This window comes from Macaca thibetana, chromosome 12 (genome assembly GCF_024542745.1).
Source record: "Macaca thibetana thibetana isolate TM-01 chromosome 12, ASM2454274v1, whole genome shotgun sequence".
Taxonomy (NCBI): domain Eukaryota; kingdom Metazoa; phylum Chordata; class Mammalia; order Primates; family Cercopithecidae; genus Macaca; species Macaca thibetana.
This window is the reverse complement of record NC_065589.1, coordinates 108,214,482-108,231,828: the sequence shown is the minus strand read 5'-3', so window position 1 is coordinate 108,231,828 and position 17,347 is coordinate 108,214,482. Positions and strand designations below refer to the sequence as shown.

At 36.9% G+C, this 17,347-nt stretch overlaps 1 protein-coding gene and 1 non-coding gene across 5 annotated transcripts in view; both read left to right on the top strand.

Annotated features, from left to right (window-relative positions):
• RAB3GAP1 (RAB3 GTPase activating protein catalytic subunit 1) overlaps nucleotides 1–17,347 on the top strand; it is a 1,043,110-nt gene that overhangs the window by 1,000,664 nt on the left and 25,099 nt on the right. For all 4 annotated transcript variants that reach the window (XM_050750973.1, XM_050750977.1, XM_050750976.1 and 1 more), the window contains 9 exons: nucleotides 31–112; nucleotides 2,136–2,204; nucleotides 2,538–2,611; nucleotides 5,143–5,235; nucleotides 5,701–5,870; nucleotides 8,013–8,102; nucleotides 8,972–9,144; nucleotides 10,368–10,422; nucleotides 10,669–11,040. In XM_050750973.1, coding sequence (XP_050606930.1) covers nucleotides 31–112; nucleotides 2,136–2,204; nucleotides 2,538–2,611; nucleotides 5,143–5,235; nucleotides 5,701–5,870; nucleotides 8,013–8,102; nucleotides 8,972–9,144; nucleotides 10,368–10,422; nucleotides 10,669–11,040 — 1,178 coding nt within the window. The remainder of the gene's footprint in view (nucleotides 1–30; nucleotides 113–2,135; nucleotides 2,205–2,537; nucleotides 2,612–5,142; nucleotides 5,236–5,700; nucleotides 5,871–8,012; nucleotides 8,103–8,971; nucleotides 9,145–10,367; nucleotides 10,423–10,668; nucleotides 11,041–17,347) is intronic.
• Nucleotides 11,745–11,872, top strand: LOC126933283 (small nucleolar RNA SNORA40). The gene has a single exon (XR_007718522.1). It is a non-coding gene; the product is annotated as a small nucleolar RNA SNORA40 (small nucleolar RNA).

Genomic DNA, 17,347 nt, shown 5'->3' with positions numbered 1-17,347 from the left:
AAATGATGGAAAAATATTTCTTTTGTTTAGACATAGATGCCCTTGTAGGAGGAGAAGTTGGAGGTTTGGAGTTTGGCAAGTTACCATTTGGTGCCTGCGAAGATCCTATTAGGTGAGAATTTCAATCTGTCATTTGAATTGTGGGAATATTTTACTTCAAATTTATATTGATATTGATTTTACTGTGCTTTATGATGCTATAGCCTGCTGGGATGAATGTAGTACTGGAAATAAAGAAAGATGTACACCTGGGCCAGGCACAGGCTCATGCCTGTAATCCTAGCACTTTGGGAGGCTGCAGTGGGCGACTCCTGAGGTCAGGTATTAAAGACCAGCCTGACCAACGTGGCGAAACCCCGTCTCTATGAAAGAATATAAAAATTAAATGGGTGTGGTTGCGCACACCTGTAATCCCAGCTACTCAAGAGGTTGAGGCACAAGAATCACTTGAACCTGGCAGGCAGAGGTTGCAGTGAGCTAAGATCACACCACTGCACTCCAACCTGGGCAACAGAGCAAGACTCCGTCTCAAAAAAAGAAAGAAAGACCTACATTTGCTTTCTTTATTTTATAATTTTACATGAAAACTTTCTGAGATTTAATATTCATCTATAATTCAGCAAACTGTGTCCTTTGGGCCAGATCTGGCCATTAGCCTGTTTTTGTATGGTCAGTGAAGTCAGGATGGTGTTTACATTTTTAAAGGTTATAAAAGAAAAAAAATAAAACAGACTGTACATGGTTCACAAAGCCTAAGATACTTACTCTCTGGCTCTTTATAGAAAATGTTTGCCAACTCCTGATCTATAACATTTTTGAAACTTGAGATATAATTTACCTGCCATAAAATTCGCTATTTAAAAGTGTACAATTCAATGGTTTTTAATATTTACAGAGCTGTGCAACCATCATAATCATCTAATTCCAGAACATTTTCATAACCTTAAAAAGAAATTCTTCACCTCTTAGCCATCATTTCCCCCTAGTCTTCTCAGCCCTCTGACTCTAGGCAAACACTGATCTACTTTCTGTCTCTTTGAATTTACCTATTCTGGACATTTTGTATAAATGGAATCATACGACATGTGGCTTTCTTTGTGTCTCACTTCTTTTAATTAGCATGTTTTCAAGGTTTGTCCATCTTGTAGCATGAATCAGTACAGTAGTCACCCCTTATCCACAGCTGGTATGTTGCAAGATCCCCGGTGGATGACTGAAACCATGGACAGTACCACACACTAAATACATTGTTTTTTCCTATGCATACATATAAGTAGTAAAATTTAATTTATAAATTTGGCACAGTAAGATTTCCAGGTGATGTAGTAATACAAAATAAATAAATACATAAAATAAATATAAATTAGGCACAGTAAGTGATTGACAATAATAACTAATAATAACATAGAACAGCTATAACAATATACCTTAATAAAAGTTATGTGAATGTGATCTGTCTCTCTCAGTATATCTCATTGTACCATGCACATTCTTCCTTAATAAAAGTTATGTGAATGTGATCTATCTCTCTCAGTATATCTCATTGTACCATGCACATTCTTCTTGTGATCTCTCTGATCACCAAGACAGTTAGTAAGTGAATAACAGGGCAGATAGCATAGACAGTGTAGATACACTGGACAAAGGGATGATTCACCTACTGCGGTGGGATGGCACAAGATTTCACCATGCTACTCAGAACAACATGCAATTTTAAATTTATGGATTTTTTTTTCTGGAATTTTTCACTTAATATTTTCAGACTGCAGTTGATTTAGGGTAACTAAAACTGCAGAAAGTGAGGCTGTGGATAAGGGGGAATTAAGGTACTTCTGTGCTTTTTATGACTGTAAATATACCATTGTATGGATATGCCACATTTTGTTTATCCATTCATTAGTTGGTGGGTTATTTATGCTTTTTGACTATTATGTATAATGAGATTAATGTTTGCAAAACATTAACTTCATAAGAATGTGCTACCATTTGCTAAATAAGTTGTTTCCAGTTTGTTGTATTATAAATAATGCCACTGTAACATACTTTTGTTTTCTTGGAATAGTTTTCTAGAAGTATTAAATATAATTGCTGAGTCAGTATTAAAGCTTTTGGTTGTATTTTATGTTTTACTTTAGTGAACTCCATTTAGCTACTACATGGCCTCATCTGACTGAAGGGATCATTGTGGATAATGATGTTTATTCGTAAGTATGTTAAGAGTAGTAATACAATGAGATTAAAAAACTTCAGTAGAATAACTCTCAAATTGCTAGTAATTTTTATGTGCATTTTTTATTGTTTTCTTTTGATTTTAGTGTTCCCTTTTGTGTTTTATTGTCTAAGGACTTTGATTTCTTATGATGTTATTTTTTAAAAACTTATCCAAATGGCTCTATGTATCTGGATAAGAATAAGTTTAAGGGAGGCTAAATGGATTGCTTGTCCTTCTATGTTTTCATTAGACTGCATTTTAATAAGTTCATGAATCTTGCAGATTGTCATAATTAGGATCTTATGTTTATTGGTTTGCGTTTTAGTGATTTGGATCCTATTCAAGCTCCGCATTGGTCTGTTAGAGTTCGAAAAGCGGAGAATCCTCAGTGTTTGCTAGGTAAGGTGTATTATGCTCCATTCCTGAAATACCACTGATCTGCTTAACTTCCAAATCAGAAACACTGCATACATTCTTTGTACTTTGTCACCTCCTCAGTTAACACCATGTAGGAAAAAAATCATTGCCAGTAGCAGTGAATCCTTTTTTGCATAGTGCCAGCAAATTCTCCATTATTTTCTCATTATCTCAGCTTTATTTTTCTGATGCTCTTTTTTTTGTTTTGTTTTTGAGATGGAGTCTCACTCTGTCACTTAGGCTGGAGTTCTGTGGCGCCATCTCAGCTCACTGCAAGCTCCGCCTCCCAGGTTCATGCCATTCTCCTGCTCAGCCTCCCGAGTAGCTGGGATTACAGGCGCCAACCCCCACGCCCGCTAATTTTTTGTGTTTTTAGTAGAGACGGGGTTTCACCATGTTAGCCAGGATGGTTTTGATCTCCTGACCTCGTGATCCACCCGCCTCGGCCTCCCAAGATGCTAGCATTACAGGAGTGAGCCACCACGCCCAGCCTGAAGAGCACTGTTTTTGATAGTGCACATTAGAGCCCTTCTGTAGAGTTGTGTCACATCTGCAGCCTATTTCTGATATGGGAAAAGAAATGTGAATAATCTTATACACCTCACAAGGTTATTTGAGGGATCAAGTGAAATAACATAAATGGAAGTACTTTGAAAAATATTAATTGCTATTCAGATACTATTATTGTATCTTATGTCTGGGATTCGTCCCCTTCTCTTTTTTTAGGTGTATCTCTTTCATGAAGTCTTTTGAACCCATCTCCTCAATGTGCCTTGTCATCTTTTTCCTCCTTATATTTAGTACACATAATATTTTCTCTTTTTTTTAATGTTCATCTATGCTACCTTAACTCCCTATCACTTGATATATTACCATTTAACTGATGGAGTTACCAAATATTTATTATGACAGTAATGATGCATTTCTCTAAAGCATTGTTTTCTTGGGCTCTTTATCATTCATATGCTATTTGTCAAATGCTGATTAGTAGTTGCCATTTGTGCTAACTATATAATAGCGAAAACAAAGATGTATAATGTATAAGTCCACCATTGGCGAATTTGTCTGGGGTTTTAGGGCAACAGTGTAGAGTCAATGTCAAGAGTTTTACAGTTGGACAGACCTCAGTTCAAATCCTAGATTGACCACATTGGTCAAGTTTCTTAATCTTTTTAAGCCCCAGAGTCCTCATAAGTAAAATAGAGATAACATTAGTACTTACTTCATAGGGTTATTGGGAGGATCAAATGAGATTATGTACCTGTGTGCATGTATATATATCACATTTAACAGTGCCTTTGTTATAGTAAATGAACAGTAAATGCTTTCTGTTGTTTAATCATTGAATTACTACATATTATGTTTACGTACTAAGTTGCTTCTTAGTAACATTATTATTCCTCATTTTGTGACTCTGTGATATTTGCTGAGGATCTTAGAATTGAAAGTATTCTCATTTTAGTTTAATGTTCCATGATCTTACCTTACTTCTTATAATATTTTGTATGACTAGATTATAGACTTTTCCTACCTTTCTGAGGAAGCCCCCAAAAAGTTATGGGTTAATTCAGAATTAGTTGGTGAATTATAAAATTTAGATGTACTTGATGTATCTTAGTACTGATAGTATTTGTCAAGCATTCCTTTATTTGTGTAAACATTGTTGCTCTTTAGAAGATTCAAATCACTTTACCTCTTTTTATAATAATGACAGACAGCTGGGTGCAATGGCTCATGCCTATAATCCCGGCACTTTGAGAGGCTGAGGCAGGCGGATTGCTTGAGCCCAGGAGTTTGAGTCCAGCATTGGCAACATGGCAAAACCTCGTCTCTACAAAAAATACAAAAATTAGCTGGGCATGGTGATGCACACCTGCAGTCCCAGCCTACCCAGGAGGCTGAGGTGGGAGGATCACCTGAGCCTGGGAGGTCAAGGCTGCCGTGAGCCATGATTGTGCCACTGCACTCCAGCGTGGGCGACTGAGTAAGACTCTGTCTCAAAAATAATAATAATGACAGAAAGAATACCATTAATATGTAGCAGAAACTGAAATATATTTATCCTACATGATTTCCTAATCCTCTAGAAACATATCTTTAGTGTTTCTTCTTTATTTTATTTATTAATGGATTTAGATTCTAGTAGTGTAGCAGTTGGGGAAAGATTACTACATACCTAGAGTAAGTTCTTGTTACTTATGTAACTTAATGACAGATGGATGCTGGGTCTCATTGAGGCATATAGTAAGTACTATTAGGTACAATTATTTTTTTCTTTCCTTCTAGAAGGAATTCTAAGGAAAAGCTTTTTAAATATCCTGGGACATGGAGAGAAAGAAAAGAACAAGGCTACCTTTGATATAGGATTAATTCTTGCCTTTTTCAATGGAAAAACTGAATGGTTTTACTTTCTACCATATCTTAGTTAATAGCTTTTGTGGAAAACATAATTTATAGGACTGATTTTGTTTTTTCACTTAAGTGTCAAAAATGATAACTTTTTTCCTACATAGGTGATTTTGTCACTGAATTTTTTAAAATTTGCCGTCGAAAGGAGTCAACTGATGAGATTCTTGGACGATCCGCATTTGAGGAAGAAGGCAAAGGTAACCTACATTTTTTTTTTAACATTACCTTCAGATGTCTTCCTCTTTTTCCTTGGCACATTTTTCAGCAACTTTTCATCTATTTTCTCATTTTGAATTAAGTTGGAGAATCAAGTTTTGATGGACTAGACAGCTACAGTTCCTTTCCAGGCTATACCCAGTGCTTGTTAAGACATTAAGGGCATTTAATAAGTTCTTTCCACCAAACATGTAAAATATTTTGAAAAGTAGAGTTTTAGAGGTTAAATTTTGAAGTCTCCTGGGGAGAAATAATTTGTGTTACACCATTGTCACTCATGCTTGCACATAAAGCTGAATGTGTATATTAATATTTTATAATTCCAAGACCATGTAACACTAGTAAAAAGAATGAGTAAAATATTCTATACAATCATCAATTTGTTCATCACTTTCACCTGCTAAGGTTGGCGATATAATTTATATTTATTTCTGTTCTTTTTTTAGAAACTGCTGATATAACTCATGCTTTGTCAAAATTGACAGAGCCAGCATCAGTTCCAATTCATAAATTATCAGTTTCAAATATGGTACACACTGCAAAGAAGAAAATCCGAAAACACAGAGGTGTAGAGGAGTCACCGCTAAATAATGATGTCCTCAATACTATTCTCCTGGTAATTAAATGTTCTGTCTTTATAGGTCTATCTGCAGAATCATTTATTCATTATATATTCAGCTCCTTCTATGTGGTAGACAGTGACTTTGGAATATAAAATGAGTGAAACAGTTACCACATATAGAAAATTCCTACTAGTTTAGTGGTGAGAAGGAAAGTAAATAGTACTTATGATACCATGTTGCACGTGAGAAATCTGGCAAGGGGGCTGTGACAGCACAGCAGAGGTGCATTTGTCCCTGTCTGGGCAGTGGGAATCAGGGAAGGCTTCATGAAGAGGGACATTTGAGCTGAATCTTGATGAAAAGAAGGCTTTAGAAGCAGAGGAATAGCAGAGGTTCGAGAGCATGCTGAACAGTTGACATTTTGTAGGGTGCTTCCCAGAGCGTGACCAGGGTTGAGGCTGGAGAAGTAGTAGATAACCTGCCATGCTGAAGCACTGGCTTTTATCTTGCAGTTTAAGTAGAAGATCAAAATGATTAGAATTTTTTTTCTTTTTTTTTTTGAGATGAAGTCTCGCTCTGTCACCCAGACTGGAGTGCAGTTGCGCTTCTCGGCTCACTGCAACCTCCACCTCCTGGGTTCAAGCGATTTTCCTGCCTCAGCCTCCCTAGTAGCTGGAACTACAGTTGCGTGCCACCACGCCTGGCTAATTTTTTGTATTTTTTTAGTAGAGATGGGGTTTCACCGTGTTAGCCAGGATGGTCTTGATCTCCTGACCTCATAATCCGCCCGCCTCGGCCTCCCAAACTGCTGGAATTACAGGCGTGAGCCACTGTACCTGGCCCCAGAATTATATTTTTGAAAAGTTGCTTTGACAGTAGTTGAGAGAAAGCTTTTAGTGAGAATGAGAGGGAGATAAGTAGAGGGCTAAGGTGGCTCCTAGGTATAACAGGATGGAATGGCCCCAGCCTGGGGGCATCCACACCATGGTTTAATGTCTGCATGACTTACTGCGTGACTTTGAATAAGTCACTTCAGTTTCCTCATCTATAAAATCTGGCTAACAAAGCCTTGCGAGATTGCTGTGAGGATTACAGGATCTTCTGTGACACTGCCTGGCATATATGGGCCTTTGATAAATGATAGCTATTTTTACTGTAATTGTGGTTAAAATAATATTCCTGGAAATTTGTGCATTGGGAAGAACCTTCAAGAAAAGTGTTGAAAAGAAAACTGGACTTGGAAACTTAATGTTAATCTTATCTACCATTTGTCTGAACAAAACTCTTAGCCAACTTTTTAGCTTGTACGTCGTAAGATGTGGGCAGTGATACTTAGCTCAAACAGTTGTATGAGAATAGGACAATGCTGGTAATTGTGCCTGGTACTGGCACTTGGCACATAGTAGGTCATCTAATTTTTAAAAGTGTTGGACATGTTCTATAATATGTGGCAAAGTATACATAGTGAGAGGAATTACTAATCAGCAATACCACAAAACAATTGAGAGGAACAGTGGTAAAAGGACTATAAATAAATTTCTGTAGAGAGCCTCCTTTTTAAGACTGTATTCTTAAAGAATGTTATTCAAATCATGTAGCTTAGTTGTCATGTACACTGGATTGTTTTGACCACTCCTACACGTACATATAAACAGAAACCACATGGAAAAGGTACGTCAGTTATTATAGGTTTAGACTGCTTCCTACTTTCCAGGGGTATCATAAAATAAAATTGTGGGTTTTGAATATCATCTCTTAGTAGTCTATATATGAAAGCCTGTGGATGATATAACTCTTCAGATCCTCATGAGTACATGGGTGTTTTTAAATTGTCTTTTATGGTTTTGTTTTTTAAATAGTAGTAACTCTAAAAAAATGTAATGGCCTTGGATGAGCATGAAGTCACAGTGATGAGATTTTGCTTTTGCACCATTCAGCTTACAGAATCAAGTGATTACTTTTAAGAAAAGAATTCTAATTTCTAAAATTGGCTAGTCACTGAAACCTTGTGTATTTTCAAGGAAAAATAGAAAAAAATTGAGATTGTAGAACAAACTGGCCAATACAACTGGAACATTTCTATTGTTAGAGCAGCAAAACCATTAAAAAGTTAAATAATGTCTATATGAGTTATAAAAGTCAACAAAATAGGAAATGTGGTCTAAAACACGATTGTTTTTTTCCTTTCCTTCAAGTTCTTATTCCCTGATGCTGTTTCCGAGAAACCATTAGATGTAACTACTTCAACAGATAATAATTATCCTCCATCAGAGAGTGAAGACTATGTAAGTTGATTTGGGGTTTAATATTAAAATGTTTTAAATGCACTGAATTTCTAGAGGTTCTATATATTTCTAGTTTAATAGCTTAATATCTTTTTATTTTAAAAATCACCTTGGGAATTTTGGATGGGAGATCATGGTTTCCACCTAGATAACTAGCACAGATACACATTTTGAGTAGCAAGAATTTTTCTGGAAACAATGAAAAAATAGCATGAATATACTCTACACAGCGTAGGATTTCTCTCATTGTAGAGTTTTGGTGAAATCATTAAATTTATGTTTTTCAACAGATTCTTTTCTATATTTTAAAACTAGTTAGTAAATGGAAAACTCTTTAATGAAGTAAAATGTGTAAAATTAGGTAAATTTTCATGGTCTCTTTGTTTAGTCTTTGAAAAATTAAGAAGTGGAAGAATTTAAATGACAAGAGTAGATATATGTCAAACTTTACAGTTATTGTTGAAAAGTAGATTTCATGAGGTGAGAGAAAAAAGCAAAGGCTTTTTACATTTTCAGTTTAGACAGTTATGATATTTGTTTGCTTAGACATGCTCATTTTGTAATTAGAAGATTTTTAAAACAACACATGAAATTTGGAATATTTCCTAGAGATTCCACAGAAGAAACTGAAAGCTACAACTTTAGCTTCATTAAACTATAGCTTTATGTTTTTAATCTTAGTAGAAATCTTGAAAATGTGGGACTGCCTAAGAATAGTTTATGCAGTAGTGTATTAGACATTTGATAATGCCTAGTTTAGGTGGGATAGATTAATTTTAGAACTAAAATCTCTCCCTATGAACTCTTCAATTATATGTGTAAAATATTTTGGTAACAAGTTTGCTTTGTTTCTATTTCGTTAAATTTAGAATCTCTACAATCAGTTCAAGTCTGCACCATCTGACAGTTTAACATACAAATTGGCTTTGTGTCTCTGTATGATCAATTTTTACCATGGAGGGTTGAAAGGAGTGGCACACCTCTGGCAGGAATTTGTTCTTGAAATGCGTTTCCGATGGGAAAACAACTTTCTAATTCCAGGGTAATAATTTCAATTTTCAGTTGTTTAGATAGGATTTTGTTTGTTAGCAGACATTTGACTTTTGACCTATTTTTCCCTCTTCTAGGAAATCTGCCCTAAGAAAGTGGCAAGACGCTTAGACATGATTTATGTTAGAGGTGTTCACTGCAGCAAATTTATTAATATAATAGAAAAAAAGGCAAAACCTAAATATCAAACATAAAAGAATAAATAAATTGTACTGTATCTCTATAATAGAAAATTACAGATTGATTACAATTTTTTCCCCAAGAATCTTTAATAACAGATGTTCATATTGTTTCTAATAAAGTATAATATACTAATACATATACAAAGTGCTTTTAATTATGTTGCTATATTTGTACAGGAAAAAGATTATAAATAACATGAAATGCTATCAGTTTTTTCCAGTGTGAAATTATATTTTTATTTTGTTCTTTATACTTTTATGTATTTTCAAAGTCTTTTGTAATAAACCTGTATTTTGTAATTGACATTTTACTTAATCAAACAGAACATTTTCATTAGCACATAGGTTGATATTGCATAGTTTAGTGCTCATCTACCCATGCTAAGATAGGAGAATCATGATTATGAGCAATATAAAATGATTACTGATCCAAAAACATTTATATCATTTTCCAATCTCTGCTTAGCTGGATTCTCTCTTGGTTCTAGACAGTTTGCTCTGGAACGTTTTACAGACCCAGAAGCATGTTGAATGTGAGAGAGTGCCTCTGGCTGATTGCTGGGAACCTAGTGGTCTAGAGGAACCTAGAACTAGAGACAGTCTGAGGTCCTATTGAAATACAGGTGGAGATCGTGGTTTTTACAGTGAGAATCCACTGTAAGAATTTAGCACTGAATACACAAACTGATTTATTTTGTATGGTGTGAAATACTGTGTGCTAGTACTTCCTAGAAGGGGGTTCAGGGACTTTTTCTCATTTTGAGTTTTTATTGGCCTGAAAACTATCACTAATTTGCTGTTATGTTTTGAAGTATCTGTTATATTTGCTGTTGGTGATTTGTGGACTAGGAGTATAAAATAAATTTTCATCTTTTAATTCTATGTGCTCCCCCTCTGGAATTCACTTACGTGTGGAAATCTAGTTTTGATTTCTTATCAATATAGCTAAAAATTATGGTAGTATAGAAAATAATCATATCTGAAGCAATTTTACTAAAACTAAGCTGTCTTTTCTCCTTACTTTATTTGATAGATTAGCAAGTGGACCCCCAGATCTGAGGTGTTGTTTACTGCATCAGAAACTACAGGTAAAGATTTCTCAATGACATAGATAAATGTGGTCTTGATTTAATCAGAGATTATTCTAATACTAAATGTAATAATGGGTTACATGATGTTCTCATGGTGCTGCTGTAGGTTATCTATAGTCAGTAGTCACTGCAGTTCACAATGTCCTGAGAAGTGGAGAGTGAAAATTAAATATTCAAGCAGTAGGTAGATTTTTATTTTTCTGTAACTAATTCAACTATAAATGTTATTTCTCTTTTCTTAAGATGTTAAATTGTTGTATTGAAAGAAAGAAGGCACGTGATGAGGGGAAAAAGACAAGTGCTTCAGATAATGTCACTAATATATATCCAGGGGATGCTGGAAAAGCAGGAGACCGTTTGGGGCCAGATGATCTAAAAGAAACAGATAAGGACAAGGGAGAGGTAGGAAAATCTTGGGATTCCTGGAGTGACAGCGAAGAAGAATTTTTTGAATGCCTAAGTGATACTGAAGAACTTAAAGGAAATGGACAAGAGAGTGGCAAGAAAGGAGGACCTAAGGAGATGGCAAATTTAAGGCCGGAAGGACGGCTCTATCAGCATGGGAAACTTACACTGCTGCATAATGGAGAACCTCTCTACATTCCAGTAACCCAGGTAGGATGCACTAGTTCTTTCCATTTTAATTTATTTTATGGTTTATATAACTTCATCCTAGTAGAAGATAGTGCTTGGGGTAAGGAAAATTCTCTAAAAAGTCTATGTTTAGGCTAGGTGCGGTGGCTTACGCCTGTAATCCTAGCACTTAGGGAGGCCGCAGTGGGCAGATCACCTGAGGTCAGGAGTTCAAGACAAGTCTGGCCAACATGGTGAAACCCCGTCTCTACTAAAAGTACAAAAATTAGCTGGGCGCAGTGGTGCACACCTGTATTTCCAGCTACTGGGGAGGCTGAGGCAGGAGAATCATTTGAAGCCAGCAGTCGGAGGTTGCAGTGAGCCAAGATCGCACCACTGCACTCCAGCCTGGGCAACAGAGCGAGACTTGGTCTCAGAAGAAAAAAAAAAAGTTTATGTCTAAAAATAAACATATAGACTATGTTTAAAGAAACTAAAGGTAAAGATTTCCCAATGACATAGATAAATGTGGTCTTGATTTAATCAATGATTTTTAAAAGCTTGAACAAAGTCTATGTTTAAAGATTAAAGAAATCTAAGTAAACTTTTGGGGTTTTTAGGTTTGCCATTTCTGTAATTGAGAAATGTTTTGAAGTTTAAGTAGATCACCTCATCATATATAAGGTGGTTTATTATTTGTTAAACTGAGTGGTGAATGCTCAGATGTTTAAAAAAGAAAATCCAACTGCACTTATGTATGTTTTTGTTTAACTTGTGGACAAAGACTTATAAATAGGTGCAAAAAATAAATCCTCTTTTGCAACCCAGAACTCATTGTTCAGTATGAGTTTTGATACATATAAGAAGGGATATTATGATACCTGACACAATTAACTGATGGGAGTACTGATAGCCATAAAGGTTGGTCCCAGGCCAGGCACAGTGGCTCAAGCCTGCAATCCCCACAGCGAGGTGGGAGTATTTCTTGAAGCTAGGAGTTCAAGACCAGCTTGTGCAAGAAAGTAACAAACACCTCATCTCCACAAAAATTTAAAAATTAGCTGAGTATTGGGTCATGTGTCTGTAGTTGCAGCTACTCAGAAAGAGGAGGCTGAGGCAGGAGGATTGAGCCCAGAAGTTAGAGGCTGCACTGAGCTTTGATGGCACCACTGTACTCCAGCCTGGGTAACAACGATAGACCCTGTCTCTTACTAAAAAAAAAAAATTGATTCTAGGACTGTCGAAGAGATAGTTAAACAGCATGGGATATGAGGGGAATCCTCAGCAGTATTGATTTTGCATTCCAATTTCACGTTGACTTGATACATATGATGGCTTTTTGTTTTAAAGGCTTTTATCTTGAGAACATGATGTCTGGAGTTAAAGGTATTGGCGTATTCCACACATCTGTACTATTCTTGAGTATGATCGCTTAGGGTGTCAAATTGAGAACCAGGCAGATCCATCACCTACAGTAAAAAGGACCCTAAAGTAAATTGGTTGAAGAAATTAGATCCCAAAGACTCTTGGTGAATTTTGAAGTCTTTTTCAGTATATCCATATTAAAAGGAGACGACAGAGGCCAAAATAAAAGAATTATAGGCTAACAGGACAACTGGATTAAAATAAGCCTCAGTTTCATTAGAAAGGGCTAACTTGAAGATAAATCTTTTGACTCCAGCTCTTTAGAGGATCTAAAGTGACCTTGATGGACAGTGGAAGAAATCACGACATGGAATTCCTTGAATAAAAATTTATTGATTTGAAAAAAGAAAAAGAAAATCCAAAAATATGTAGAGAGAACAGAAGTAAATATCCTTCAATTATATGATTAGCTTTTATCTGCTCAAAAATATAGTTTGAAGCCTTATACACCATTAGGATGTAGAACAGCAATAACTCAAAAACAGCAGCAGCAATAGTTGTTTTTATGGGTTTTGTTTTGTTTTGTTTTGTTTTTTTGACTCAGAGTCTCTCTTTGTCGCCCAGGTGGGGAGTGCAGTGGCATGACCATGCCTTACTGCAGCCTTGACCTCCTGGGCTCAAGCGATCCTCCCACCACAGCTTCTCAAGTAGCTGGAACTACAGGTGCATGCCATCATGCCTGGCTAATTTTTTGTGGTTTTTGTAGAGGTGAGGTTTCACCCTGTTGTCCAGGCTGTTCTTAAATTCCTGAACTCAAGCCATCTGCCTGCCTCGACCTCCCAAAGTGCTAGGATTATAGACATGAGCCACTGCGCTTGGCCTGAAAACATTTTATTGTGAAAATTGTAATCTAGTAAAAATGAAAGAGGCTGGGTATAGTGGCTCAGTGCCTGTAATGCCGACACTTTGGGAGACCGAGGTGAGCGGATTGCTTGAGCCCAGGAGTTCAAGACCAGCCTGGGCAACATGGCGAAACCCTGTGTCTACCAAAAAAAAAAAAAAAAAAAAAATTAGCCCGGTGGGGTAGCATGCACCTGTAGTTGCAGCTACTTGGGAGGCTGAGGTGGAAGCATCAGTTGAGCTTAGGAGGTTGAGGCTGCAGTGAACTGTGATTGTGTCACCGTACTCCAGCCTAGGCAACAGAGCAAGACCCTGTCCCAAAAAAAAGAAAAAAAAAAAAGTGAAAGCCACCATCCACTAATTTTGACTCACATTCCTTGAAGTAACTAGTAACTAACAAGTATTATTGGTTTGGGTTATATTTCTTATACCTGTTTCAATGCATTGATGTATAATACATATATGCGTGTACATATTAATACATGGTTTTATGGATTTTTTTTTTTTTTTTTGAGACAGGATCTCATTCTGTTGCCTAGGCTGGAATGCAGTGGCTGGGCTCCAGTGATCCTCCTACATCAGCCTCCCAAGTAGCTGGGACTATTAAGTGCTCACCATCATGCCAGGCTGAGTTTTTCACTTTTAAAATTTTTGTAAAGATGGAGTCTTGCTGTGTTGCCCAGGCTGGTCCTAAACTCCTGACCTCAAGCGATCCTCTGTTTCGGTTTCCCAAAGTGCTGGGATTATAGGCATGAGCCACTATGCTCAGCCTCAATTTCTTATAAACAATTGGTATTACCAACCATATAAATTTTTGCTAACATGATGGTCAAAAATAGTCTCTCAGTGTTTTAGATTGTATTTTTCTGAATTTTCATGAACCTGAGCATCTTTTAATATGTTAGCCATCCTTTCCTGTGAATCACCTATGATTTTTCTTTTAGGTTGCTCTCCTGTTCTTACTGATTTATATGAATTCTTCATATTTTAGATGTGAATCTACAGTTATATGTATTGTATGTGTTTTCTGCTGGTCATTTTAAAAACATACGTTCATGTATTTACTTAATTTTTGAGTTATAACTTAATATAATAAAGTGTACAAATCTTGGCTGGGCATGGTAGCTCACGCCTGTAATCCCAGCATTTTGGGAGGCCAAGATGGGCAGATTTCTTAAGCTCAAAAGTTAAAGACCAGACTGAGGAACATGGCAAAACCCCATCTCTACAAAAAATACAGAAATTAGCTGAGCGTGGTGGTGTATGGCTGTAATCCCAGCTACTCGGGAGGCTCAGGTGGGAGGATGGCTTGGGTCCGGGAGGCAGGGATTGCAGTGAGCTATGATTGCACCATTGCACTCCAGCCTGGGCAGCAGAGCAAGACCCTGTCTCAAAAAATAAAAATAAAAAAATAAAAAGCGCACAAATCTTTAGTATACTGCTTGGTGAGTTTTTTCATATTGATACATGCATGTAACTACTTCCCAGATCAAGATATAGAAAATTCCTATCATCCTAGAACAGTGCTGATAAATAAAACCTTCTGTGAAGATGGAAATGCTCTACATTCTCTGTCTTTCCCATTCAATACAATAGCCATTATCCAAATGTAACTATTGAGTGCTTGAAATGTGGCTAATGTTTCTAAGGAATTAAATTTTTAATTTTAATTTATTTAAATTAAATAGCCAGATGCATTGGATAGTGAAGTCCAGTATTCCCCTCCAGCAACTCTTTCTCTAACTTTTAATCACCATAGGTTAGTTTTGCCAGTTTTTGAACCTTTTAAATGGCATACTTTGCTTACTCTTTTGTATATAAATGTGATCATACATTGTATACTCTTTCATTGTATAATCATACATTACATACCATTGAGCTTTTTTATTTAACTACCGTTTTTGAGATTCATCCTTGTTGCAGGCTTCAGTGTTTGTGTATGTGTTATTACTTCATAGTACTCTATTCTATGAATTTGTCACAATTTGTTTATCCATTCACCTGTTGGTGGGTATTTGGGTTGTTTTCACTTTGGGCTAATATGAATAAAGCTGCTGTGAACATTCTTGTTTCTTTTGGTAGACACAGGCACTCATTTTCTTTTGGATATATTCCTAAGAGTAGAGTTGTTGGACTATATGGTGCAAATATGTTTTGGCTTTAGTAGATGTATCTAAATAGTCTCCCAAAGTGGTTGAACTAGTTAACCTTCTCACCAACAATTTACAGTAGTGTAGTTATTCTACATAATCCTCCCAATTTGGTGGGTTCTCAAGACCATTCCCAGGTTTAGTGATTTTCTAGGAAGACCCATAGAACTTAGCCTGTAATCGTGCTCATGGCTAAAATTTATTGCAGGAAAATCAGCAAAGAGAAAAGGCACATGGGATGAAGTTTGGAAGAAATGAGGCTTAAGCTTCCAAAAAGCTTCTCATAGTATAGTTACACAGAGTGCACTTAATTCCTGTTGCAACAAATTGTGACCACATGTGTGAAATGTCGTCTTCCCCGGGAAGCTTGTTAGAGGCACAGCAGTGGGAGTTATCAGTAGGGGCTGGCCAAGTAGGCATCCTTTGCTTAAGCTTAGGGTTAACCATACCAAAATCCTAGACTCCCATAAAGAAAGCAGGTGTTCAGCAAACACCATATTATTTGCACAAACTGTTTAGGCATAGTGAGTCATTTTTATCAGTTCTGGGAATGGTGGAAACCTTCTCAAAATCCAGGTTCTCAGATGCTAGTCAAAGGCCAACTTTGCAAGCAGGTCTTTCTAAGAATGGCAGTCTCCGACCTGCAATGTTAACTCTTTTCTGCACGCTTGATGTTTTTGGTCATTTTAATTTTTGCCTTTCTGAAGGGTAGGAGGTAGGATCTTGTGGTTTTACATTTTCCTGAAGCATATAGAGATTTTCATATACTTATTGCCCATTTGTCTATCTTCTTGGTGAAAAGCCTGTTCAAGGCCTTTGGCTATTTTTTTTTTTAAAGCAGTTGTCTTTTTTTCTTATTACTTTGTAGGAATTCTTCATATATTCTGGATATGAGTCCTTAGATACTTTTATTGCAAGTATTTTGTTGCTTATCTATTCACTTTCTTCTTCTTCCTCCTTCTCCTCCTCCTCCTCAAAGTGATTGATAAATCTGTCACTTGTGTATCATTTTATGTGTTGGGAACATTTCAAGTTTTTTCTTCTAGTTACTTTGCAATATACAATACATTGTTGTTAGCCAGTCACCTTACTTTACTATTGAACATTAGAACTTATTCCTTCTGTTTGTACCCATTAGCTAACCTCTCTTTATACCACCCCTCACCAACACACACACACACACACACACACACACACACACACACACACATGGTTTTATGGATTTTTTTTTTTTTTTGAGACAGGATCTCATTCTGTTTCCTAGGCTGGAATGCAGTGGCATGATCATGGCTCACTGCCGCCTTACCTGCTGGGCTCAAGTGATCCTCCTACATCAGCCTCTCAAGTAGCTGGGACTATTAAGTGCTCACCATCATGCCAGGCTGAGTTTTTCACTTTTAAAATTTTTGTAAAGATGGAGTCTTGCTATGTTGCCCAGGCTGGTCCTAAACTCCTGACCTCAAGCGATCCTCTGTTTCGGTTTCCCAAAGTGCTGGGATTATAGGCATGAGCCACTGTGCCCAGCCTCAATTTCTTTTTTTTTTTTTTTTTTTTTTTTTTTTTTTTGAGATGGAGTCTCGCTGTGTCTCCCAGGCTGGAGTGCAGTGGCTGATCTCGGCTCACTGCGAGCTCCGCCTCCCGGGTTCACGCCATTCTCCCACCTCAGCCTCCCAAGTAGCTGGGACTACAGGCGCCCACCACCACGCCCGGCTAGTTTTTTGTATTTTTAGTAGAGACGGGGTTTCACCATGTTAGCCAGGATAGTCTCGATCTCCTGACCTCGTGATCCACCCGCCTCGGCCTCCCAAAGTGCTGGGATTACAGGCTTGAGCCACCGCGCCCGGCCACCCAGCCTTAATTTCTTATAAACAATTGGTATTACCAACCATATAAATTTTTGCTAACATGATGGTCAAAAATAGTCTCTCAGTGTT